This window comes from Stomoxys calcitrans, chromosome 5 (genome assembly GCF_963082655.1).
Source record: "Stomoxys calcitrans chromosome 5, idStoCalc2.1, whole genome shotgun sequence".
Lineage (NCBI taxonomy): Eukaryota > Metazoa > Arthropoda > Insecta > Diptera > Muscidae > Stomoxys > Stomoxys calcitrans.
The window spans coordinates 41,633,781-41,659,136 of NC_081556.1; the positions used below are offsets into that span (position 1 = coordinate 41,633,781).

Here is a 25,356-nt window from a genome sequence, read left to right on the forward strand (position 1 = left end):
TGTAGTAAGTCTTAAGGTTTTTGACAGAAAAAAAACGATCTTTTTTTTTTGGTTCATTTTCTTACAGCGGACAATTTCATCAGCGCCGTTTCATTTTGAAATTGTACAGCAGCTGCAAAATAATACGCATTCTGGAATCGGACATTTGTATAGCTGTTCTGCAGAACAATGAAACTTTTTTGGTCGATATATCTCTGGAGGCCACCTGTGAGCCGATACAATTGATTAGAGCCTCCACTGTCAACTTGATTGATATGCAAGTTTTCAATGGCAACAATCACTTGTTGACTTTGGATTCGATGGGCCAATTGAAATTATGGAAAATTTCTGAAGAAGTAAGGCGCATTTTGGATCAACGCGGTGGTGCCAGAAGAACCTTTAATCCGACTGAATACAAATTACGCCCACAACCCATTCCCATGCGTACGCTTAGGCAAAGCATAAATGATCGCATACGTGGCTATCACCGTGTTTTGGCCTTCCATTTGGAAGCTTTCGGCCATAAACTACATGTGGCCCTTGACAACGGCAATATCGTTGTGCTAGACTGGACCTCTGAGGAATTTCAGACCAACAACAGTTATATGCCTTGCAAAACAGCTATACAGGACATTAAGTGTGTCTCCAAAATAAAACATTCCCATTGGATGATCTTGAACAGCAACAATAACAATGCCATAGATATAACATTTGTCAATCAACGCAACACTGGCAAAGAGGAGATACACTTTAATTGGCCCCAGAACTTGTCTCACTTTATTTACCACGAAGTCTACGACAATGTCATTCTGTTTGTATTCCGCAACTGTATAGTGCGTTTGAGGCCAGAATTCCACCCAGGCATCGTGAAAGGCAGTGTAGATGTCCTATTTGGCAATGTTCACTTCAACATCACGTGTGCCAGATCTTCGCTGAGACACAACTACCTGGTGGTGGGTTCAGATAAGGGTCTACATGTCTTCGACTTGGCCAAAGAGCGCAAAGTTCTGGAGAGCATAGTAAGTGAGAATATAAACTCCGTGGACCTCTACGATCTCGATGATGAGGAGTACCAGTGCATGGTCACTTGTGGCATTCAAGAGAAAAATATTCTTTATCTGCTGTGCTTGCGCAAAACTGCGGACAACACCTTGGTCTGGCAACATAGCAACTGGTATAATTCGGCGTTGGAACATGTGGCCGCAGAACTCCGAAGCAACATACGCCTCTCGGGCCAAAGAATGTTTGATGTGGCTGGCTATGAAAGCACTACCAAACTCTATGCCGTCGACACCATGAATCGAGTACATCTTATATGCACATCAGATATTAAAAATTGGAGCATTTTGGAGTTGCCCAAGGGTTTGCCGCAAATAACTGCCATTTGTTGTAATAAACGCAAAGCCTTTGTGGCCTTGCACAATGGGCAAATTTTTGACCTGCATCTGAAGAAGTGCATAGGGGAGTGTGAAATTCTCCAGCCCATCGAGAGCTTAAAACTTATCTCTCTTTCAGACGATGAGGATATTCTGATTGCCTCATCCAAGGAGTTTACGGAAATAATGCGTTTAAATGCCACAACGGGCACAAATTCGGTGAACTTTAAATTTGCCACAAACAGTTGTTTTCCCATAGGCGATGATTATTTGTTGCTAGTGAATGCCTATGGTGCTGTCTTGGTATGTAGTGCCTAATCGTATTGTTCTGCATTCGTTTTTGGTATTTATGTAAGTAAATTTTTGTATATTGCAGTATTTGTCAAAGGATTTGTCTAGTACATGCAAGGTTTTAATTGATCCCTTTGAACGTTTGGCCAGTTGTGATTTTAAGGATAATGTGCTGTTTCTGGGATTTACAAATTTCCTAGTGCGGGTAAGTTGAGGCAGCAAATGAAAAATCGTAGTTTTGATTTTAAAAGAAAATGTGTCGAAATAAGACTTTCGTGGAAAATTTCCTACAAATCAGAATTTCTTCGAAATTTTGTATAAAAAATTAAAGGTTTATCGAAAAACATATGTGCATTTACATATATACAATTTTGATTGTTATACCCACCACCATAGGTGGGTGATATTGCATCAGCATAAGTGGTCTGCAAGACTTGTATCTAACAAGTAGCTGTAGCCAAACATTAAAACTTGTTTTTACACCCACCACCTTAGGATGGGGGGGGAGGGAGGGGGGTATACTAATCAAGTCATTCCGTTTGAAATTCTTAGTCGATCTAGCGATGTCCGTCCGTCTGTGGAAATCACGATAGCGGTCGAACGTGTAAAGCTAGCCGCTCGAAATTTTGCATAGATACTTATTACTGATGTAGGGCAATCCCATAGCAGCCGGTTGTACGTACCGGATTGACCCGATGTAGTCCTCATCGGCAAGGGCTGCCGCCTCAGTGTACAACACACTGCTACAACAACAACAACAACTGATGTAGGGCGTTGGGGACTGCAAATGGGCCATATCGGTTCAGCTTTGGATAGAGATCCCATATAAACCGATCTCCTGTTTTGACTTTTTGAGCCCCCGGAAGTCGCATTTGTTATCCAAATCGACTGAAATTTTGGCATGGGTAACCGCGTCGAATGTCTTCGATAGGTCCAATGCCACGAGGGCGTTCTTATCACATAGCCTGGGCTGACTGGACATGCAAAGCAGTTGTTGTGCTGTGCAGTCTTCGAAATCCATGTTGATGCTCGACGAATGGAAATTCTCCTACGAGGCCCGGGAGGAGTAATGCCTCAAGCGTCTTTGCCACTGGTGAGAGAAGGGAGATCGGTCTGTACGACTCCCCCAAACTCGGGTCTTTTCCAGGCTTCAGTAGCGGGATCACTCTGTCCTTTTTCCAGACATCGGGAACTATAAGAGTGTTCAATGACAGGTTGAGGACAGTGGTAAGGTACTCAACTCCAGGTGAATCCAGATTCTTCAGCATCAATGTAGAGATTCTGTCGGGGCCCAACGCCTTGGAAGATTTAACGCCACGGATGACATTCGTAACTTCGCCCACGGTAAATTGTGATGGCTGTTCATCGGCTCGGAGACCACGGATACGGCGAACGGCTCTTCTCCTTGCCCTGCCACTCTCGAGATGCACAATAAATTGGTGGTTGAACAACTTGACGCATCTCTTCGGATAAGTCTGTGAGTGACTTTGCAGTAGATCACAGCTTGCCTAAACCGGTGCCTAAGTAACATTGCTCCAAGTGTTACAGCCACAAATTCCGCTTATGTTCGTTAACTGCAAATGCAAATTTTGCCCATGAACTTTCCACTAAGGAACAGGGGCAAACTTCTCACATATCAATGAGTGCAATCCGATTCAAGTTTTAAGCTCAATGATAAGGGGCCTCCTTTTTATAGCCGAGTCCGAACGGCGGATGGTATACGATCCCATGGCAGCCGGTTGTACGTACCGGATTGACCCGATGGAATCCTCATCGGCAAGGGCTGCCCCCTCAGTGTACGTGTTCGTCTTTTTTCGTCATGGAAGAGGCACATCGCGGAATGCCTTCTCCGCACGCTTCTGGTCCGTGCCGGGATTGAAAATAACCCCGGTTTGCCAGAACCAGAAAGAGTGAGTAGCATAGTACCCATATATAGTTCAGATCGGACTATATTTAGATAAAGCTTTCATATAGACCGATCTGCCGATAAAGGGTCTGAAGTCCATAAAAGCTATATTTATTACCCGATTTCGTTGAAATTTGAAACATTGGGTTATTTCAAGCCTGCCGACATCTGACCTTAATATGGATTAGATCGGAATATATTAAGATATAGCTGCCATATAGACCGACATCCTGATAAACGGTCTAAAGCCCATAAAAGCTTTGTTTTTTATCCGATTTAGCTGAAATTTGTAACATTGAGTAGTTTTAGGCCTCCACATGCAAATTTTGCCCATTAAAACATTCCACTAAGGAACAGGGGCAAACTTCTCACATATCAATGAGTGCAGTCCGATTCAAGTTTTAAGCTCAATGATAAGGGGCCTTCTTTTTATAGCCGAGTCCGAACGGCGTGCCGCAGTGGGACACCTCTTTCGAGAGAAGTTTTTCATGGCATAGTACCTCACAAATGCTGCCAGCATTAGGAGGGGAAAACCACCGTTGAAAAAAAATTTTTTTATGGTCTCGCCAGGATTTGAACCCAGGCGTTCAGCGTCACAAGCGGACATGGTAACCTCTGCGCTACGGTGGCCTCCAAATATCCGGCCTAAATATGGTTCAGATCGGACTATATTTAGATATAGCTGTCATATAGACCGATCTGCCAAAAAGGGGTTTGAAGCCCATAAAAGTTTTGTTTATTTCCCCATTTCGCTGAAATTTGAAACAGTGAGTTGTTTTAAGGCTCCCGATATACGCCCCAAATATGTTTCCGATCGAATTATATTTAAATATAGTTTCCATACAGACCAATCTGCCGTTAAGGGCCTAGAACCCATAAAAGCTGCATGTATTACCCAAATTGCGCTGAAGTTTGAGTTAGTGCGGTTTTTTAAGGCACTCGCTATCTGACCCAAATATTGTAAATATCGGAATGTATTTATATATAGCTTTCGTATGTCGATTAAGAATCTGAAGGTCATGAAAGAATTATTTATTACCCGATTTCGTTGAAATTTGAATTAGTGAGTTGGTTTAAGCCTGACGACATCCGACCCACATATGAGTCGGATCAGACTATATAGATATAGCTGTCATTTAGACCGGTCTTCCATTTAGGTTCTAAATCTCATAAAAAGTAGATTGTCTCCAAAAATATTATTTGTTTATGAGTTCTGAATAAAATATGATCGAGACCAGCCACTATAAAGATATATATATAATATCCATATAGTAGTGGAGTAATAATAAAACAGGATGATTATTATATCCTTGTTTAATTTCGTCCAGGTCGGTCCAGATTTGGTTATAGGTGCCATATATTGGGTTGCCCAAAAAGTAATTGCGGATTTTTCATATAGTCGGCGTTGACAATTTTTTCACAGCTTGTGACTGTAATTGCATTCTTTCTTCTGTCAGTTATCGGCTGTTAATTTTAGCTTGCTTTAGAAAAAAAGTGTAAAAAAAGTATATTTGATTAAAGTTCATTCTAAGTTTTATTAAAAATGCATTTACTTTCTTAAAAAAAATCCGCAATTACTTTTTGGGCAACCCAATAGATCGATTTATAGTCTTGTTCACTTTCAAATATTTGCACAAGCGTGTGTATATGCCCGAATCAGATTACCTAAGCCAAACAATGGTCATGTCCAAGGCCAGACTATTGTCTCCCGCATATACACACTACACAGTTGTCTTCCAAGAAATTAGTAAAACCAACCGCCGAAGTCGAATCATTCTCACACATCGGCTCAAACATCTGTATTTTTGAGCATTCAAAACATCGATTTGATGAGTCATCCGCCGTATAGTCCTGACTTGGCACCGAATGACTTTATTCCCGTACGTGAAAAATAAAATGAGAAGTCAAGGTTTTTCGACACCTGAAGAAGCGGTTGATGCGTTCAGAATGTGTTGTTTGGAGGTACCTCAATCAGAGTGGCAAAGTGCTTTGACAATTGGTTCAGCAGCATGCAAAAGTGTATAAATCTGAATGGGGAATATTTCCATGATTCGTTTTTGTTCTCCAATCCCGAAATATAAAAGGCAACCCTTGTTTACTTAGAAAATTTCGTTAAAATTTATTTTTTTAGAAAATTTAAATATCAACAATATTAGGTTTTCGTTGAAAACTTCACCAAGATTTGACTAGCACTTAAGAGTTTTGCCGATTTTTTTTTTATTTCTTCTAATACATATATATTTTTTTTATTATAGATTTTTACTTTCACTATCACCAAAAACGGCATTGAGTTGGTGAAACGCTGCGAGTTAAAAGAAAATGGTTACACCATCACCTGTCTCACTGCCTCACCAAATGGAAAACTATTTGCCATTGGCTTAAATACCAATGCCAATATGCGAACAAATGCAACTACCATTGCTGCCACAAACTTCACTGCCAACAATAGTAATAACAATAACAATAACAATATTAACAGATCCTGTGGAGATATCGAAGTTTACAAACTAGAGGATAATTTTAAGGAGCAATTACTCTACTGCCTAAAATCACATAGCACTCCCGTATACGACATGTTGTTCTCACCGCAAAATGATGTTTTGGTAAGCATTTCCGAACAAATTTGCTTCTGGAATGTGGCATTTATTGTCAACAATCCTTTGAATATTAACAACCGTAAAAGGCATAGTTCAAGATTCTCTTCGCAAAAGAGTGCTGAAGAAGTGGATGCCACAAATGTTTTGGTCCGAAGGGCACGTGGTGCCTGGACGATGAGAGGCAGCAGTGAGGACCAAAAACAAAGTGTAGTGTGCCCCAATAATCATTTTCAAATGTCCATGTCTTTTGATGGCGACGCCGAGGTATTTGAGAGCACACCCATCACCAGCGCCCAGCCGGAAAGTGTTTGGCAATCACTTACAGGCCCAGGAGACAAACCTGAGTTGCTGTCTTGCCTGAAACTGGATGGCAATAAAGCCATACAGATTTACACAAATCGAGATTTCACGCAATTCTATAGCATAGATGACGAGGGAGTCTACTATAATCTCAATGTCATTCAACCTCCCCCGCCATCTGCTACTCCACTGCCGATTAAAGAAGATTCGCCCGATACTGTAGATATTGGTGAAGGAGTTTACTCGATTCCGAACGATTTTGAAGAAGATCACCACAATATGCCTTATAGAGATATGCATAGACTGTCGGTGGCCTCGACCATTTCGGGCACCGATGTTGTAGATGATGCTACACATGACACATGACAGGCGCCGCTCAAAAAGTGTCGTACTTATTGTTTAATTTATCTCAATGAAGTTTTAACGTCCCTTTTGATTGTTTGTAGTTTACTATGTTTAAGTCACTTCATTTATACAAAAATGTATGCATTTTTAATTGCATAGGAGAAAGGAGGAGAAGAAAATTATATTCGTCACACCAGTGAGGAGGGGCAGACGCAGATTTCTGGCATATTTCAAGAGAATTTAGTGCATTTTACGAAATAAATACCTTATCTAATCATTTGTTCTTCTCCTATAGGGGCCATATGTGAAAACCTACATTACTCTTATCCGAATTAGTCATAGTTTTATTAAGAACAAAAAAAATACTCTAAGTGTAAAGCAATGGTCACAGTTTAGCCTTACAAAAAAAAATTTAATATCATATAAGGCAAACAAATTTTGCATTAAGTCGTTGGAATTTGCAATGGTTGGGCAAATACACTAGGAGTATAAAACAAATTTGAGTTAAAAATTTGCCTAATGTGGCCGCAGCTTAAGGCCCAGGGGGCTTGACCCTGAAAATTGTTAAAATGTATCTAGATGAGAACATTTTTTTTCATTGCAAAGAGAAAGAGCAATGCGGTTGTAGCCGCTTTCTGGTGCATAGAACCATGCGAACAATCCAATGCATTGAATCACCTGGTGCATAGAAACATCCGATACACTAAACCATACGGGACAAAGGTGCTTGCTTTTTTAAACGATTAAAATATTTCTGAATTCTCAACTTTGACTTCAAGTTTTGTGATTTAACTTCACTATGTTTTGCATTTTTTGTGAAGTAGTTTCAAAATATTAAAAAAAAAACAAAACCTAGAGTTTGGCTTGGTTCAACTTTCTTTTTAAATCCGGGTCCGAATTGAGTGAACATTCAGCCTTAAATTTCCCAAATGGTAAAAAGTGTTGACCTTTGTTGATTGAGGTATTGCCAGAGCATGTATATCATATATGATATACCCTTTTAAAATGGTCAAAAATTGTGCAATTTAAAAATCTCTTCATTATATATATATAAATAATTTTAATAAGGCAAACTTTATGTAAAATTTACTGCCAAATTTACAAAAACAAAATATTAAAAAAAAATATTTAAAAAAAAAATATTAAAAAAATACATTTCAATAAAATGCTATAAAAATAAAAAAAAAAATATATATATATATTTTCTGCATCAGCAGAATTACCATATTTGTCGGAAGTTAGCGATATTTGTCGGTAAGTGCTATTCTGTATTCAAATTTTACTGAAGTTTGTGGGAACTACCGAAAATCATCGGCAAGTTAACAACCCAAAAATTTGGACTCGACCACTTTGAATTTAACTTGTGAACACTTTCTTACACTAATCATCGAACTGTCACTGTCTATTTATCTAGTAAACTCGATATTTTCATCATGGTTAAGTAAACGAACGAACAACAACCCCTGCAACTCATAAAAATGTACTGCCCATTATTTCGGAGTCGGTGACTGCTACGTTAAAAGCGTTTACTCAGTGACGAAGCACAATTTAGGCCTTATAAATTCGTCAAAAAGCTAAATATGCGTCATTGATCAGTTGAAAATCACGAATTCACGAATCAACACTTCATCCACAAAATGTAACTGTTTGGTGCGGTTTGCATGCCGTCGGCATCATTGGGCTATACTTCCTCATCGATGTTGCCAATAGTCACGTAACCATGAATGGACAACGCTACCTCACCATGCTCACTGATCATTTTTTAGCCCTGAATTGGAAGATATGAACCTGGGGCCCAATCAAGGCAACCGACTTTGAGATTTTTCTATAGCGAGAATCGATATCGCCTATCGTTTGTTCGAAATCGCTTTCGATTGGTGTGTTGCTATCGAGAAACAGTTATTTTCTTTATAAATACTTTTTTCCGCAATACAAAAGGATGCAGAAATGTAAAACCATGTTTCCACTAGAGCCCAAATCCACTTAATTTGAGAAAATCTCCACTACGATTTATTCGGTTTTTATTTGCCAACAGTGCCCATGGGGGACCCGCCGTGTACTTGGACCCTAATTTTAATACCATATTCGTTTTCTGGTCTCCAATACCTTTCATTCGATACCCTAATTGTGCCCATCGGACCGCTTTCGGATATGGGTGGCGTTTTTGGGGAAAAACACCCGATATCTAAAAATTATATAGCCTATGTTTCCTTCCAGACAAACGTACACAATCAATGAAAATTTTAAGAAAATCGATTCAGCCAAGTATAATATAGTCATAATGGGTCTAATGGCGTTTTTGAGGGGTGGCGTGACCCCCTATACTTCGATCTGATTTTGTATGCCAGATTCGAAATCTACTCCCGAATACCTTTCATTTGAGCCCCATATTGAAATAAACGTCCAATATGTCTGTTTGGGGGAGTTTTGGGGTTGAGGCGGCCCGATGGGTACTTAGACTCAAATTTTAACATCATATTCGTATTCTACTCTCCAATACCTTTCATTTGATACCTATATTGTTCCGATCGGTCCACTTTTGTTTTTGGATTGTGTTTTTGGCATAAGGGGGAGGGTCCGTCCCCCTTCCGATACCGAAAAATTATATAGCCTATGTTTACTTTCAGACCAACCTACACAATATGCGAAAATTTCCAGAATATCGGTTCTGCCGTTTTTCAGCCTATACGGAACAAACAAACCCAGTCCCATTATCCGTGAATGGCTAATGCGCCGGTTTTGGGCGTTTTTGTGGATTTGTATGCCAGATTCGTTATCTACTCCTGCATACTTTTCATTTGATACCCATATTGTCTTTATGGAACTACTTTTGATTTTGGTTTGTGTTTTTAGGGTAACGGTGGAGAGTTCGCCCCCCTTCCGTTGTCAATAAATTATAAAGCCTATTCCTACTTTCTGACCATATTCGTAATCTACTCTCGAATACCTTTTATTTGATTCCTATATTGTCATGATCGTCAAATAAACCTATTTTAATGGGTTTTGGGTTTGGGGCGGCCCCCCAGGTACGTGGACCCAACTTTTATTACGAAATACGGACTCTTCTCTTGAATACCTTTCATTTGAATCCCATATTGTCCCGATCGGTTCACTTTTACACATACATGCTACATAAAAAGTAGCATAAATTTTTTCAGCAGACTTGTGTACTCAAAACAGCAGATTTTGTATTGTAAGTTGAAATGGCAGTAAGAAATGTCTGCTAATACGGCAGCCATATGTTTGCTGAAACAGCAGTAATGTCTACTTTCCCATTTTCAGCAGACAAAAACTGCTGGTTTAGCAAATATTTTTGTTGTCTTGAATAGCAAATTTGGTTGAGTGTGCCTCTCCCATGACGAAAAAAGGACGAACTGTGCCAAATAGGGTCTAAATCAGTCTACATACTGATATAGCTCCCATAAAAAGCGATCTCCAGATTTGACTTCCTGAGCCCTTACAAGCCGCAATTTTTGTCCGATTTAGCTAAAATTGGACATGTGGTGTTTTGTTATGACTTCCAATAACTGTGCCAAGTACGGTCCAAATAGGCCTATAACCTGATATAGCTCCCATATAAACCGGTCTCCGGATCATCCTTATTCGGTTCCTAGAAGCTTTAATTTTTGCTGGTTTGACAGAATTTTGGTATGTAGAACAACATAATGCCATTCAAATAGATTTATTTTGTATAAATTTTTATCAGAATCCAAGGTGGTGGGTTCCCAAAATACGGCCCGACCGAACTTAGCACGCTTTTACTTGTTTTTTGAACGTTTTGGCTGAAATGTGTGGCCGAGTCATCGAAAATTGCCTCCTACGTATTGACAGATGCATATATGCCCGCGGTGACCATATGCACGATCCAATTCCATTCACATGTGTTTGGATTGTACCTCAAGCCGATAATAAATGGTTTACGTTTTATTTAAAAAGTGGTTGTCAAGTCCTTATTGGAAATCCCGATATTTAATGGATATCAAAAAACCCATATAGTAAAATAGGGGATTAATAGAATTTGGAAAGAAACTTCTGCTTATTTGCTACTTTTAGACAGAACAAAAAAAAAAAGCACCGCCAAAAGTTGGCCGGACCCACATACCCTGCAAGTGGAAAATTGGCAATATGTACCAGTACATGGATGATATATCTCGTTTTAAACCGATTTTGATGGAATTCAGCAAAGGTTTTTAGTTGTGTTATAAAACATTCCACTGAAAAAATTAAAAATTAGGTTCAATAAAGAAATTTGTGCATTTTGCACATGAACACTAAGGAACAGGAGCATTAATTGAATTGTACATTCAATTAAAAAATTTGCTGAAATCGGTCCTATAAAGGAATTTGTACTATTGATTAACAATTTTGCAATTTGGATTTATGATAAGCTTAAAAATCCAATCAAAGTTGTTAAGTGGCCGACACGGGACAACTATTAGCCCATACAGGCTGGAACTTTGAGCTCAGTCTTGTGTGGTGTCCATCGTTATCACGGGAAGCTACCGAGGGCTTCCACAGGTTGCGTATTGTGGAAAGTTCTGTTTTTATGCGAAGAAGCTACAAATGCGGCTGCCGACATAGAACGATTTTCGAGAGTAGAGTCTCAGTAAGAAGCCAGGTGGAACAGGCTCTTAATTAAATATTGAATGCCAATGATACTCGAGATGACAAGGCGAGATATTGGCGCCTTCAAATAACCAATGACCAACATTAGTGTTTTTTCCCAGGTTAGGGGCGGCTGGAGGCGAGCGACAACGAGTGATATATGTGCGATCCCACAAAATCCATGCGGTTTGGGCGCTGGGTCAGTTACCCGCCCCCGGAAAACTATAAGGATCATTGTGAGAAACAAAGGAATAGTAAAAACGGATCCCCCCCTAACGTTGACGACCCACGCAAACGAAATTAGGACCATGATTTGCGGATCTGCAACTGGAATGTCCGCACTCTCTATAGAGAATATATAGTATATGCGCTGGCGGATGTATTGGAGAAGTACAAGGTAAATATTACCTCCATACAGGACATGCTATGGACTGGGAACAACACCAAACGGTGACGAACTACTAAAGCTGCTATAACCAAAAATGGTTTACATATACGAAAGTTATAACTAAGCAATACGTAGATTTTACGGAAATCTCAATATAACTTAAAATGTTTGTATGTCCCAAATTTTTTGTTATGCGAAAGTTACAACTAAGGTATAGATAGGTCCATGCGGGATTAATGCATTATGTGTATTGTGATTTAATGAATGTCCTTTCCATACACCGCCATGTAAAATTGAAAATCTCAATATAGCTCAAAAAGTTTGTATGCCCCAAATAGTTTAGTTATGCGACATTTATAACTAACGGGGAAAGCAGACGAAATTTGGAAAAATACTAAACAATTTTCTTAGACAAAATGTAAGTTTAAATGTTTCATTTACAATATATATTTAATAATATATAATTTATGTTCAGCTTGTATAAGTAGATAAAATTTTTTATTTGTATAAAGAGCGTTTTAGAACTTAACCATTACGTCCAAAAGAAGACGAATAATATACATCGAAAATTATACAAATAAATACCAAAAACTTTTGGTTTATAATAATGACTTTTGAACAAGCTAAACGATATAGAAGAGTCGAACATTAAAGAGGCGTTGAAAAATCTCAATTATTTATGCAATTACATAACAGAACAAATATTATCATCTAACAATATTTCTAGATAATAGTAATCTTAAAATAATTTTTAAAAAACCATTGATATTTTACTTAGATATAAAACTCTTATCGAGAACACTTTCAGTGAAACTCGAATTGAATCGCGTTAGTTGATCGAGAATTTCTGAAAATTGAAAAAAAAACAATTCATTTAAAAAAGATTAGCTTTTGAGCATATTCAAAATGCTCAATCATAAATTATTTACTCATAACAAATTGATAACCCTAAATCTCCATAAATAAATTGTAATTGTTTGTTATACCAATAGTTTTCTGCTTCATATTAGGTGTGGCCAGGGGTCTGCAGTCAGCCGACTAGAAATAATTATCTGATGGACATTGTCTATGCTACGGAATCGGTATACTGCTAGAACCTGTGAAATATTGACACTTTCCACAATCGCTACACGAATGTGGGCATATGCTATGGTCACAGTATAGCTAAGATTCCAAGGCCCAGTGGTTACGATCCCCAAGGTCCAGGGAAGGACGGCACAGGATCTTAGGGCTGAGGAAGCGTGGATTAGGCTCAGAGCTGTCGTAATTTTGGATTCGGAGTCAAGCAAATTTCTCGACTCCGACTTTGTACAAAATAATAGAAAATGTTTCAGAAAAAAATTAAATTCAAAAAATTTTTTACAACATTGTTTTTCTTTAGTTTTTCTTCATCGAAAATTTTATTGAAATTTAGTTTAGAGTAAACAATTTTTGAAAAATTCAAAATTTTGAAATTTCAATACAACACAAAAAGTCTCACTGCCTAATAATTGTATTACAAGGCAAGCTACCTGAATAAAATTGTCTATAGGATATGGAAATGGTAAAAAATCAAATATAAGTAAAAAATTAAAACAAAAATCTACATGTAGAAAAAATTGGCTGACGGGCCGTAATACACAAAAAATATATTCATGAACATACTTGAAGTATAAAAACTATAAGAAATTAACTAGGTCAATGATAACCTAGCCTCAAGTAAAAATTTTGCCTTGAAATTCCTGGCATAGCCAGCGGTACTCCCAGACGTTAGTGGCATTCACTGCTGACTACTGACTACTACTACTACTGAACCCAGAATCGGGGAACTGAATTTGGTAATCAATAGGGTGGTCAACGAACATAAGCGGAATTTATGGATAGAGCACTTGAGGCAATGTAACTTAGGCGACGGCATTGGCAAGCTGTGGTCTACAGTTTAGTCCCTTTCGAAATGACTGAACTCTCGCTCGTAGCTAATACGCTTGAGGGTCTCATGTCAGCCGGTTGTATGTACCGGATTGACCCGATGAATTCCTTCATCGGCAAGGGCTGCCGCCTCACAGTACCACACACTGCTACTACAACAACAACAACGCTTGAGGGTCTCTTCCTCTCGGACCTATATGGATAATTTCCAATTGCTTAACATTAGCTTGGATTCCGCAGATTGCATAGCACATTGAATACTTTACTTTAGCCGTCTCCACACATATGAAGCGTGTTCTAAATCTGGCCAGGCTTGCGATAGGACTGTCCTGGTGGCTTTGGACCACTTGAAAACTAACAACACGCATTTTGAGGCCATCACTAACACTTGCCCCCGGCCGGATTACGAACTCTCTGTATGGTCGCTAGGCGTTTGTTGAATTTAGAAATTGAAAGGCCAAGCCCCGTATATTGAAACAGGGAGTTCCCCCAGGCAGGTATATCAGCCCAATTCTGAAAATTCCGTGGGAATAAACTCCCAGATAATTAATTTCTCCCCCGAATAAAAACCTCCTATTCTGATTGAATGGGGAGAGGAAACATTTGGGAGAGGGAATTTCGAATTTTCGAAAACAGCTGTTTGGCTTCAGCTGTTTTATTTTGGCTAAAAATTTTACTATAATTTTTTGGAAAAAAGAACTTTAAATGGGAAAATAACCAAAAATATGTTATAAAGGTTGTTAAAATGTTTTGAGCATGTTTAGTGTTGCTTTTGTAATGTTTGTTTTACTTTTTGTATTTTGATAGTGCACAATGTGCCCTACAGCCTGTCACGAAATTTCTGTGTAGTGATCACAACTTTCGGTCCTCATCCAACAATCGTTGGCCAGAGTGGCCTGGTGGACGTTGGCGTATTCCATTGCCAAAAGGACTTTAGGTAGCTGAATCTACCGTATCGTTCTCGGGCAGAACTACTTAGGTGAATAATATAGAGGTTTGCTTCGACTACGTCGTCATGAACGCTGTGGTGGTCTGCCTGATACGCTGCTTTATCTGAAGACCTACATTTATGCAGCTAGAACTAGTATACCTAATCGAAATTAGGGGCGGCGGGCGCTTTTCTTGTTGGTTGGGACGGCTGTTGGACTATGGATTTATTTATATCCCTGTGGCGTAAACGTTTCCAAATGTGGCACCAAGTATTCTTTAGTAACTGATCGTCTGAAGTGTAATGTAATAAACAGGCAGAAGACTTCTTGCATATCAATGAGTGCTTCCTGATTCTACTTTGAGCTCAATAATAAGGGGCCTATTTTTAGTTTCACTTTACAACATCTCTTTATACATATGGGTCTAAGGATATTCAAATATGAATCACATATTTTGATACCTATGAAAACTCCGTGGCAGCCGGATGTACGTTCCGGATTGACCCGATAAAGTCCTTCATCGGAAAGAGCTGTCGCCTCGGTCTACAACACACTGCTACAACAACAACAACATACAAATGTATATTCATATACCAATTCTACAATTTTCGCCTTTTATTGCCAATATATCTGAAAAACTTATGCAAACCTTCTGTGGTGGGTACATGACATTAAAGCTGGTAGAACTTAACAAAATTTGTCCTTGTTTCTGATGAAAGTGAAGTGAAAAATAATTTATGTACATAATACATTGTTCGTAAGTAAAAAGAAGTGGTAGAAGAGGCCACCATAGCGCAGAGGTTAGCATGTCCGGCGAGACCATCAGAAAAAATTTTTCAGCGGTGGTTTTCCCCTCCTAATGCTGGCAACATTTGTGAGTTACAATGCCATGTAAAACTTCTCTCCAAAGAGGTGTCGCACTGCGGCATGTTCATGGACAAAATTTGCATTTTTTGCATTATTTTTTTTTATAAAAACAACCAGTTCATAATTTTTTATACTAACTCCCTTCCATTTGTTTAGGGGAATTTTTCCCAAATTTTATCGTCTCGTTCTCCCTTTTATTTCGATTCAGAATACCCACTTTTTTCCCTGGGAGACATTTCCCATTTTCGAAGTTTGTTTAGAGAATAAGGGAAAAGGGAGTAGGGAACAAACTCCCAGAAAATTGTTATTCAGAATAGGGGAAAAGGGAATAGGGAAAAAACTCCCAGGGAATTGATATTCAGAATAGGGCTGCATATATCCGACACTGTTTAATCTCTACCTCTCGTCTATTTTACACCCCCCCAATACGGCATTGCGATCGCATTATATGCGGACGATAGTACGATCATTGCTTTGGACCCCCTCTTTGATGACATCTACTTTAGATTAAACCACTACCTGCCGACACACGACAAACGCCATCTGTTTAACTATCCTACTCGATCAGATCCTCTGAACGCACCCCAACTTAGTCTTAACAGAACCTAGCAGAAGAATGGATGAGACACAGCTTACTGCTACAACAACAACAATGATCATGACTACACAGATTCATAAAGTGATTCTGAGCCGATCTGCAATATAATCAATGGACCCATCTCTCCTAATATTACAGCCAGTTTTTCTAACTTACCACTTATTTGCAAACTTCCTGAACTATTTTTGTATATTCCATACAATTCTTCAGTTTCATTTGATTTTTGTCTTTTAAACATGGCCTTGCGCAGGCTTTCCTCTGAAAATGAACGATATAGCATTAAACACTATTAATATTTCTACATATATAAAACATTTAAAATTTTAATGAAACACTCACTTCTACGTATGCTTAAGCGATTCATATGAAGTCCTGGTACATTGTTCTTCACACTTTTTGTGAACATAGGATTTACTCCAGAGGGATGTTGTAAAGCAATTGGTATCTGTGGCAGTGGTGCTGGTAGTGGCGCTGCTGTTGGACTCACCAAAGGCAGTTTCGAGTAATTAGCCTTTAATGAATCGCTGGCTAAGCGCTGTCGATTTCGTTCATTCCTTTTAGGTGTATTATTATACAATATACTGCATATTGAAGGTGATATACCAATCGAAGCAAACATACGCTGTGAATCACTGAGTTCATCTGACATTATAAACACCTGCGAACTCGTTGAAGCATTCAAAGGATGGCTGTGCGAGGATTTTCCCCCAAGTTCATCCATGAATTTTCTTACTATTGAATGTAAAATTTTAAATCTTTTCATAATACGTTGGGTCTGAACATTTTCTGTTTCAGAGCATGCCAGTATGGCTTGACATTCGCGCAACATTAGAGAAAATTTATTAAAAATTTCCAAACGATTAGCGTGCTGACGCATCTCCTTTTGATTGACAGCCATTTGAAAGTGGTCGCACAGAAATTCACCCATTTTAGTGACATCCTTAAGAGATTCTTTGTCATAGTCTTTAACGTTTTTTTTGATGGCTTGGCCCAGTAAATCGTAATAGCAGGATGTGAAGGCATGACTGTCTATAATCTCCTGGATAGCTTGTTTAAAATTTGACACCTCTTCATTAAAGTGATTCTCCAAGATCTTGGCATATAAATTGGAATTGACTTTGGCTTGCAGTGAGGGTATAATGCAAGAGTCCAAGGCCTCAAACGAAGCCAAACAGCTACGTACAATAGTTTTTACTGAAAAATTAAATAGCATATTATTTTAATACAATATGTCGAATACTCGTACATATTTATGTGAAACACAACTTACTGCGGACATTCGATGCGAAGGCTATAGCAAACATACCAATCTGTGTAGTGCGATCTATATTGACATCAAAATCTGCTATAAGACCATCCAGTTCAGGATCATCGGGATGTTTCGCCATGATAACCGAACGCAATTTGTCCACAGACAATTTATTAAAGTCCAGGAAACAGCTGAATACCAATCGTAATAGTGACTCATTTATATAGTCTTCCAACTGGTATAAGGCATTCTCAAGAGAAATACTCTTGATCTTACGATTACTATCTGTCTGGGATGTCTCTGCACATTCCTCTTCAAATGCAATGCATTCGCGTAAAACTTTCTGACACAGGGCGCTCAAAGCTTTCTTATCTTGTTTTAGAGCAACATTGGCAAAAGCCAATGTATGGCTCAAAATCAGATCAATATTCGCACGTATTTCTTTACTATCTACAATTGCTTTCGAGTGGCTTTCCGACGACCTAACATCACAATTTTCATCAGTTTTGTCTCCATCTATGTACGTGGTATAGGGCATCAATTGATCCAATGCCATATCCATGAGATCAACAAATGTATTGTCTTCTGACAGCATTGCAAGCGGCGAACCCTTCGATTTTAATATCCTTATGGTCGCACGCAAGCGATCTAGACACCATAGTATACGCTCAAGAAAATGTTGCCGGGCATTCTTTGTTTAAAAACAAAATCAGTTTTAATTTTTCATTCGTTTACATACATATATACCAGAGAACAGATTGCCACCATTCGCTTTTAAAACGCGTTCACATTTTCCTTGCTTTTGACTTGCCTTCATTCAACATTAACAAGTAATGCTGTAGCTTTCAAACGCATTCGTTTTTTGATGATTGCTTTTTATACCCACCATTATAGGATGGGTTATACTAACCTAGTCATTCCATTTGTAACACCTCGAAATATTGATCTGCGACCCCATAAAGGTTATATATATTCTGGATAGTCTCGATATTCTGATTCGCTCTAGTCATGTCCGTCTGTCGAAATTACGATAGCGATCAAACGCGTATAGCTAGTCGCTTGTAAATTTGCACAGATACTTAATATTGATGTAGCTCGTTGGGGATTGCAAATGGGCCATATCGGTTCAGGTTTGGATATAGCTCCCATATTAACCGATCTCCCGATTTGACTTCTTAAGCCCCTGGAAGCCGTAATTTTCATCCGATTTGGCTGAAATTTTATATGTGGTGTTCTGTCATGTCTTCCATCAACTTTGCCGAGTACAGTTTAAATCGATCAATAACCTGATATAGCTCCTATATAAACCGATCTGGCCGACATTTTCCACATAGTGTTCTCCTATGACTCCCAACAACTGTGCCAAGTACGATCTAAATCGGCCTATAACCTGACTTCTTGAGCCCCAATTTTTGTCCGATTTGGTTGAAATTTTGCATGCGACTTCCAACTTCCAACAACTGTGCCAAGTACGGTCCAAATGAGTCTATAACCTGATATAGCTCCAATATAAACCGGTCTCTCGATTATCCTTGTTCGGTGCCTAGAAGCTTTAATTTTGCTAACTTGACAGAAGTTATGCCCTAAATTTAGTTTGTATAAATAAAGTGGACCGATTGGGACAATATGAAACTGAAATAAAAGGTATTTGAGAGTGGAGTACGAGTATTATATTAAAAATTGTGTCCAAGTATCTAAGGGGCCGGACCAAGCCCAAAACTGTGCCAAGCCTAAAACCGCCCCAAAAGGCATTTTGGACGATCATGCCAATATTGGACTCAAATGATTGGTATTTGGGAGTAGACTCCGAATATGGCATTAAAAATTAAGTCAAAAATGGGAGCAGCTCCAAATTCCTAAACCAGTCCCCAAATCATAACATAGCTGATCATGGCTACATGGAGTTCAAATCAAAGGCATTTTTAAGTAGATTACACATATGAGACTAAAATTTGTGTCCAAGTACCTGGATGGTGCTCTAACCCTAAAACCACCCCAAATAGGTTAACTGGCCAATCATGACATTCATGTGGGGGTCAAACTTTTGGCACCAGAATTGGATACCAAATGTGGGTTCTACCCTTAAACACATTTCTTTTGAGTCCCATATTGCCAAGATCGATAAATATGTCCGCCTTTTGGGGTGTTTGGGGGGATGGGGTGGTGGTCACCCAGACACTTGATCCTGAAAATAGATGCGTTTGGCGCTCTACTTTTAAATACCCTTCATTTGCGTCCCATATTGTATGCGCGGTCTGTTTACTTGTTTTTAAGCGAATTTTGGAGAATAGCGGTCCCAGATAATTCCACACGCATTTTAATACCATATTCGTGTTTTACTTAAAAATAATTTTCATTTGAGTACCATATTGCCATTATAGGCCAATATGGGTTTAGATACTTGGGCCCAATCTTTAACATCAAATTCGTACTCCACTCTTTAATAGCTTTTATTTTTAGCCCCATATTATTCCGATCGGGCTAATTTTATTTTTGGGCGGTGCTTTTGTGTTATGGGGGAGGGTCCGCTTCCGATATCAACGAACTATATAGCTGTTCCTCCTTCCAGACTGTATTCGTAATCTACTATTGAATAGCTTTTAATTGAGTCCCATATTGTCATGATCGTCGAATATGCCTATTTGAGGGGGTTTGTGGTCGGGGCGACTATTTGGACCCAATTTTTAATATCAAATTCGTACTCTACTCTCAAATACTTTTCACTTGAGTTCCATGTTCCCGATCGGGCCATTTCTATTTTGAGTATTGCTTTTGGGGTAAGGAGAAGGGTCCGACCCCTTTCCGATATCATAAAAATATATAACCTTTTACTCCTTTCAGCCGTTTTTGAGTCTATAGTAAACCAACAAATATACAAACCCACTGCCAAATCCCTTTTATTAAAATTTCACATTTATCTATATGTTCGTTTAGAGTTCTTTTGGGTGCAGGGCGGCACCCCAGACACATGGGTCCAAAATTCTTTTGGCATTATCTTTCGGAATACCTTTGCCCATTCTATGGTGGTGGGTACAACAGAAATTAACGAAGTATTTAACAATATTCTCTTTGAAGGCTATAAGGCTTTATTCAATCAACGCAGCATATTCGTTGCCTTTGAGAGTGTTAAGTGAGATAAACAAAAGACATGCAATGAACGGGTTTCGTTATATTCTCTTTCTATGAAAACTGTTGAATGCTGCTGTTTTTAAGTAAGGACTCATAGGCAATGAAAATGGCATTCAAACCGTTTTCTGATATATACATACATAGGTACTCGTCAAAAATTATAAATATTCCTTACCGATATACTCGTGCCTTCTAATTTCTCCGAGTTAATAGTCCTTTCCATATTTTTTATACAGGTTATAATTTGAGTCAGACAAAGGTATACAATTTCCATGGGGCTTTTGCATACAATTTCATTGCACTCAGCCAGAAAGACATGAAGTTTTTCCGATAGCTTTAAAAATTCCAAACAGAAATTCTGAAAGTGCATACAGACTCTCATCCACATGTTCTGAATAATAAGAAAGGGCACTGCCGTACCCTTGACTTACATTTAATCCTTGCAGCGTTAAGCATCCTTTATTTATTAAGGTTCGACACCTCGACAACAGTATAATCAGTTGATCAGCATTTGTTTCATCCATTTTTTGCATCGATTCAGAAAAAATGCGCCTGTTGTTGATTTTAAATTTTGTTGGCCAACAAGAGCTGCATTTTTAAGTAGTATTCTTCAGCTGACACGGGTAACACCGGTAAACAGGGTTACTAAAGAGTTAGCTCCATAATTGCAGGGTTCACTAAATAAGGTTAACTGACTTACCCAGCTGATGGAATTGTCCAATGTATGAGTTGTATCCAAATCCAACTATGCTTGGTTTGGTTTTTAGAATTTTTTCACATTTTGTTCTGTTGTTTGTTGTTTTGTAAATAATTTACACCTGTATAATCATATATCTTTTGGTCTTGTGGCTGCTACACTTGACCATGCAAATAATAACAAGAATGTCAATTAGGAAATGTCCAGAAATTTTACAGCCTAGTTGGAATTTGCGCCACCATCGCCACAGGGTTGTATCATTGATTAAACTGTTGATGGGCAAGTGAGCCAACCTCCTTAATTCAGTCATGAGTAAATAAGGAAATTAAAGCTGGTACTATTGGGTTGCCCAAAAAGTAATTGCGGATTTTTCATATAGTCGGCGTTGACAAATTTTTTCAACGGCTTGTAATTGCATTCTTTCTTCTGTCAGGTAATATTGAGTGAACTATCTTTCAAAATCAGTGATTAGTACAACTCTCATTTTGTGTATGTAACTAGTTCGCGCCACTTTTCGTTGTGTGTGTAGGGTCTCAGGTATAATACACACAGAACGGAATGTTATGAAAATTGCTTAACAGAGAGTGTACTTCGCGAGAAGATTTGTACTCAGCTGTTTGCTAGATTCTACCTATTCGTTATATCATGTTATCACTTGCTTTCAAGCGTCAACGTTGAACATTCTAAACTTTTCCACGTTGTTTTTTGTTATTTGTGTGCAGAGTTGCATTTTTGCAACGCGACGCACAAATGCCAAATCATTAACCGGACGACGGTTATGTTTTGGCATTAACCGTCGTCCAACAAGTTGTATAGATTATAATCTGTTCGACCTTTTAAAAACGCGTCTTTTCGATTATTCTAGAAAGTAACCAGTCAATATTTAAGTAACCATTCCTTTCAATAGAGTAACCAATGCAAGCAAGTGAGGTTAGTTGATTTTGTTTTCTGACAAGTTTCTGTAGTCCAATAATCAAAAAATCTGTGAATAAAAATGGCTTTATCTGTTCCAAAAGCACCCGGAGTTTCGCAGATGCTCAAAGAAGGAGCTCGGGTAAGTTAAATTTAATGACCCTTAAAGGGAGTTTTGCAAAATATGTGGAATATTATAGAAAAACTTGTAAAATATAAACCGTATGTCATGCGGTCTTTTTAAACAGCTGCACGCAACAACCCCCTCCCCATGAATGATCTGAGTCATCATGGGGTTTGATACTTAGCAAATTAAACAATTAAAATATAAAAGTTACTTATTTTGTAATAATAATGGGTTATATTTTTGTTTTCTTTTCCAAAGATGTACAGTGGCTTGGAGGAAGCAGTCTACCGTAACATCACTGCCTGCAAGGAATTTGCTCAGACCATGCGCTCCGCCTACGGACCAAATGGCATGAACAAAATGATAATCAACCACATTGAGAAACAATTTGTCACCAGTGATGCCGGCACTATAATGCGTGAGTTGGATGTTGAACATCCAGCAGCAAAATTAATGGTCATGGCCAGCCAGATTCAAGATGCCGAGGTGGGCGATGGTACCAATTTTGTTGTTATATTTGCCGGGGCTTTGTTAGAGAAAGCCGAAGAACTTTTGCGTTTGGGCATTACCACAGCCGAAATCTCTGAAGGCTATGAACGGGCTTTGGATAAGGCCCTGGAGATCTTACCTAAGCTAGTTTGCCATGAAATCAAGGATTACCGCGATGTCAAGCAAGTAAAGGAATGCATGAAATCGGCTCTTATGTCCAAACAATATGGACAGGAGGACTTCCTGACAGACTTGGTTGCCAAGGCTTGTGTATCTATATTGCCCGACAAAGGCACTTTCAATGTGGACAATATTCGTGTATGCAAGATTTTGGGCAGTGGTTTGTCCAAATCAGAGGTGGTACATGGTATGGTATTCAAACGTTTCGTTGAAGGTGATGTCACCTTTGCCGAAAAGACCAAGGTAGCCATTTTCTCTTGTCCTATTGACATTATCCAGACTGAAACCAAGGGCACCGTGCTGATAAAATCTGCTGATGAACTCATGAACTTCTCGTCTGGTGAGGAAAATCTTTTGGAATCTCAAATCAAAGCCATTGCTGAGACTGGCGCCAAGGTTGTGGTCTCAGGTGGCAAGGTGGGAGATATGGCTTTGCATTTCCTAAACAAGTATGGTCTTATGGCTGTGCGTTTAAATTCCAAATTTGACTTGAGACGTTTGGCTAGAGCTGTCAATGGTACTGTGCTGCCACGCATCACAACTCCAAGCCAAGAGGAGTTGGGCTATTGCGATAAAGTATGCATCGAAGAGTTGGGCGACACCACAGTTGTGGCATTCAGGTAATAGTGATGAGTACCGGCAAGATTGAACAAGGGCTTATTCATTTTTTGTTTTTAGAAACGATGGCAAGGATTCACGCATTGCCACAATTGTAATTCGTGGTGCCACTGACAATTTCTTGGATGATATTGAAAGAGCCATAGATGATGGTGTTAATAACTTCAAATGTCTATCTCGAGATGGCCGCTATGTGCCAGGCGCTGGCGCTGTTGAAATAGAATTGGCTACACAAATCGCTGCCTATGCTGATACATTGCCTGGCCTGGAACAATATGCCGTACGTAAATTTGCAGCTGCCTTAGAGGTTTTCCCCAAGGCCTTGTCCGAAAACACTGGTGTTAATGGCACAGATGTAGTAAATCAATTGTATTTGGCCCATACGGATGCCAAAGGCAAAAATATCGGCTATAACATTGAGGCTGAGAAAGCTGAAACCATCGATGTGACAACCAGCAAGGTGTACGATCTCTTCCAATCAAAATACTGGGGCATGAAGTATGCCGTCGGTGCCGCCACCACAGTGCTGAAAGTGGATCAAATTATAATGGCCAAGCGGGCTGGTGGTCCTAAACCTCGTCAAAATGCTGGCAGTGATGATGAGAGCTAAATATTCCCTCACCATCACCCACCCACCCCAGAATCATATTCACATTTCGCATTTTGTTTCATGTTAACACATATTTTAGGTTTCTCATCATATCTATACTCTGCGCTTAACAACAACAAAACACATGTAATGTATTAATTATTTCTTAAATACTTTCTGTTAATGCCTTCCTTCCTATACCTTTTCATTGTATTTTTTTCTAAGATTTTACTAATAAATATTCATCCAAACTATTGCAAGATGGTATCTATGGAAATAACTATCATTTTGCAACTAAAAAAAATATAATATTGAACAAATAAAATTTTTCAAATAAAACTAAAGCTTTTTTGAAGAGTTTATAGCCATGGAAACGTAAAATTTTAAATTTTAATACAAAAAAAAAATTAAAGTGATTTGTGGCATTGGTGTGGGATCTATACCAGGAGTTCCTTGACAAGTACAATAACGAGGTGAAATAGGCCAAGGAATCCATAAAGGAGACCTGGAGGTTCCGCCGGGAGCTGTCTAAGAACTCAAACCTCCTTGGCTGGGTGCTCAGGCGTGGCCAGCGGTTGGAGGTATTCGGATGGTATCGATATCTCTGGTGTACAATGCTGAGGCACTATCTGCGGTTGAGGACATAATGAAAGAGGGATATATAGCTTGGGCCGTAAATTCATTTATTATCAACAGGGCCGGGTGACATATTGTCTGCTATGTTAGAGAGGACAGGACAGTATGCCATAGGGCTCCTTAAGGTGATTTTAGGATCCACGTTTTGGTGGACTGTGTGCCAAATGGATAGCAGGCTCAGGAACCACAGGCCAAAAAACTGGGTAAACTAGAAACCATGTGGACCTTTCATTGGTAAGTAGTAGTTTACTGGTCCCTCACCGATTCCTCTGAAAATGACATATCTTGTACAGTCTGGCGTGCTGATTTCAATAATATAAAAAATGTCCAGGGGAAGGACCTGGGTCTTGAGAAATAGGCTTCGAAAAGGTCGGTCAAAACTATGGAATAACTCGGGAGGTTTCCAACCGATTTTTACGTCATTGAAACGCTTGCTTCAAGAGCTTTCTGGCACATAAAAATTAACAGTTTAATATTTTTCATTTTATTTATGTAACAATTCAAAAACAAAAATTAAGAGGAGAAACTCTTAAAACCAGCCGAAAGCCTGCAAATTTGTTCAACTTTGTTCAAAGATAGTTTTAAGTAAAATATTCTTGGCTATTTACCTCTGTTACACATATGGAAGAGGAGAATAACTT

General features: G+C 38.9%; 3 protein-coding genes across 6 annotated transcripts in view; 2 read left to right on the forward strand and 1 right to left on the reverse strand.

Annotated features, from left to right (window-relative positions):
* LOC106094912 (uncharacterized) overlaps positions 1-7,906 on the forward strand; it is a 45,896-nt gene extending 37,990 nt beyond the window's left edge. Inside the window, exons 8-10 of the mRNA XM_059369281.1 lie at positions 68-1,658; positions 1,732-1,851; positions 5,808-7,906. Coding sequence (XP_059225264.1) covers positions 68-1,658; positions 1,732-1,851; positions 5,808-6,815 — 2,719 coding nt within the window. The 3' untranslated portion in view covers positions 6,816-7,906. The remainder of the gene's footprint in view (positions 1-67; positions 1,659-1,731; positions 1,852-5,807) is intronic.
* A 4,088-nt stretch (positions 7,907-11,994) lies between these two features.
* Positions 11,995-21,059, reverse strand: LOC106094913 (serendipity locus protein alpha). Of its 4 annotated transcripts, none has more exons than XM_059370318.1 (6): positions 20,899-21,059; positions 20,643-20,801; positions 17,360-18,029; positions 16,429-17,283; positions 16,246-16,347; positions 11,995-12,634 (listed from the first exon to the last, which is right to left on the reverse strand). In XM_059370318.1, exons 1-6 carry the CDS (start codon positions 20,998-21,000, stop codon positions 12,558-12,560), a joined length of 1,965 nt encoding a protein of 654 aa, XP_059226301.1. In that variant the 5' UTR covers positions 21,001-21,059; the 3' UTR covers positions 11,995-12,557. The 4 variants fall into 4 exon arrangements, 3 of the variants coding, with proteins under 3 accessions (XP_059226301.1, XP_059226300.1, XP_013117601.2); XM_059370317.1 differs by having other exon boundaries at positions 20,643-20,825; XR_009398576.1 differs by having other exon boundaries at positions 12,551-12,634; positions 16,246-16,375; positions 20,643-20,825.
* A 1,020-nt stretch (positions 21,060-22,079) lies between these two features.
* Positions 22,080-24,356, forward strand: LOC106095348 (T-complex protein 1 subunit theta). Its single transcript, XM_013262583.2, has 3 exons — positions 22,080-22,218; positions 22,462-23,492; positions 23,551-24,356. Exons 1-3 carry the CDS (start codon positions 22,159-22,161, stop codon positions 24,098-24,100), a joined length of 1,641 nt encoding a protein of 546 aa, XP_013118037.1. The 5' UTR covers positions 22,080-22,158; the 3' UTR covers positions 24,101-24,356.
* Positions 24,357-25,356: the final 1,000 nt, after the last annotated feature.

Bases quoted from the DNA above. Each gene is read 5' to 3' on its own strand.
- LOC106094913 (XM_059370317.1), bottom strand. From the start codon at position 21,000: ATGCAAAAAATGGATGAAACAAATGCTGATCAACTGATTATACTGTTG. The intron at 20,826-20,898 runs GTAAGTCAAGGG...ATGCACTTTCAG, and splicing joins TAACGCTGCAAGGATTAAAT to AATTTCTGTTTGGAATTTTT. The intron at 18,030-20,642 runs GTAAGGAATATT...TTTTAAACAAAG, and splicing joins TAGAAGGCACGAGTATATCG to AATGCCCGGCAACATTTTCT.
- LOC106095348 (XM_013262583.2), top strand. From the start codon at position 22,159: ATGGCTTTATCTGTTCCAAAAGCACCCGGAGTTTCGCAGATGCTCAAA. The intron at 22,219-22,461 runs GTAAGTTAAATT...TCTTTTCCAAAG, and splicing joins TGCTCAAAGAAGGAGCTCGG to ATGTACAGTGGCTTGGAGGA. The intron at 23,493-23,550 runs GTAATAGTGATG...TTTTGTTTTTAG, and splicing joins ACCACAGTTGTGGCATTCAG to AAACGATGGCAAGGATTCAC.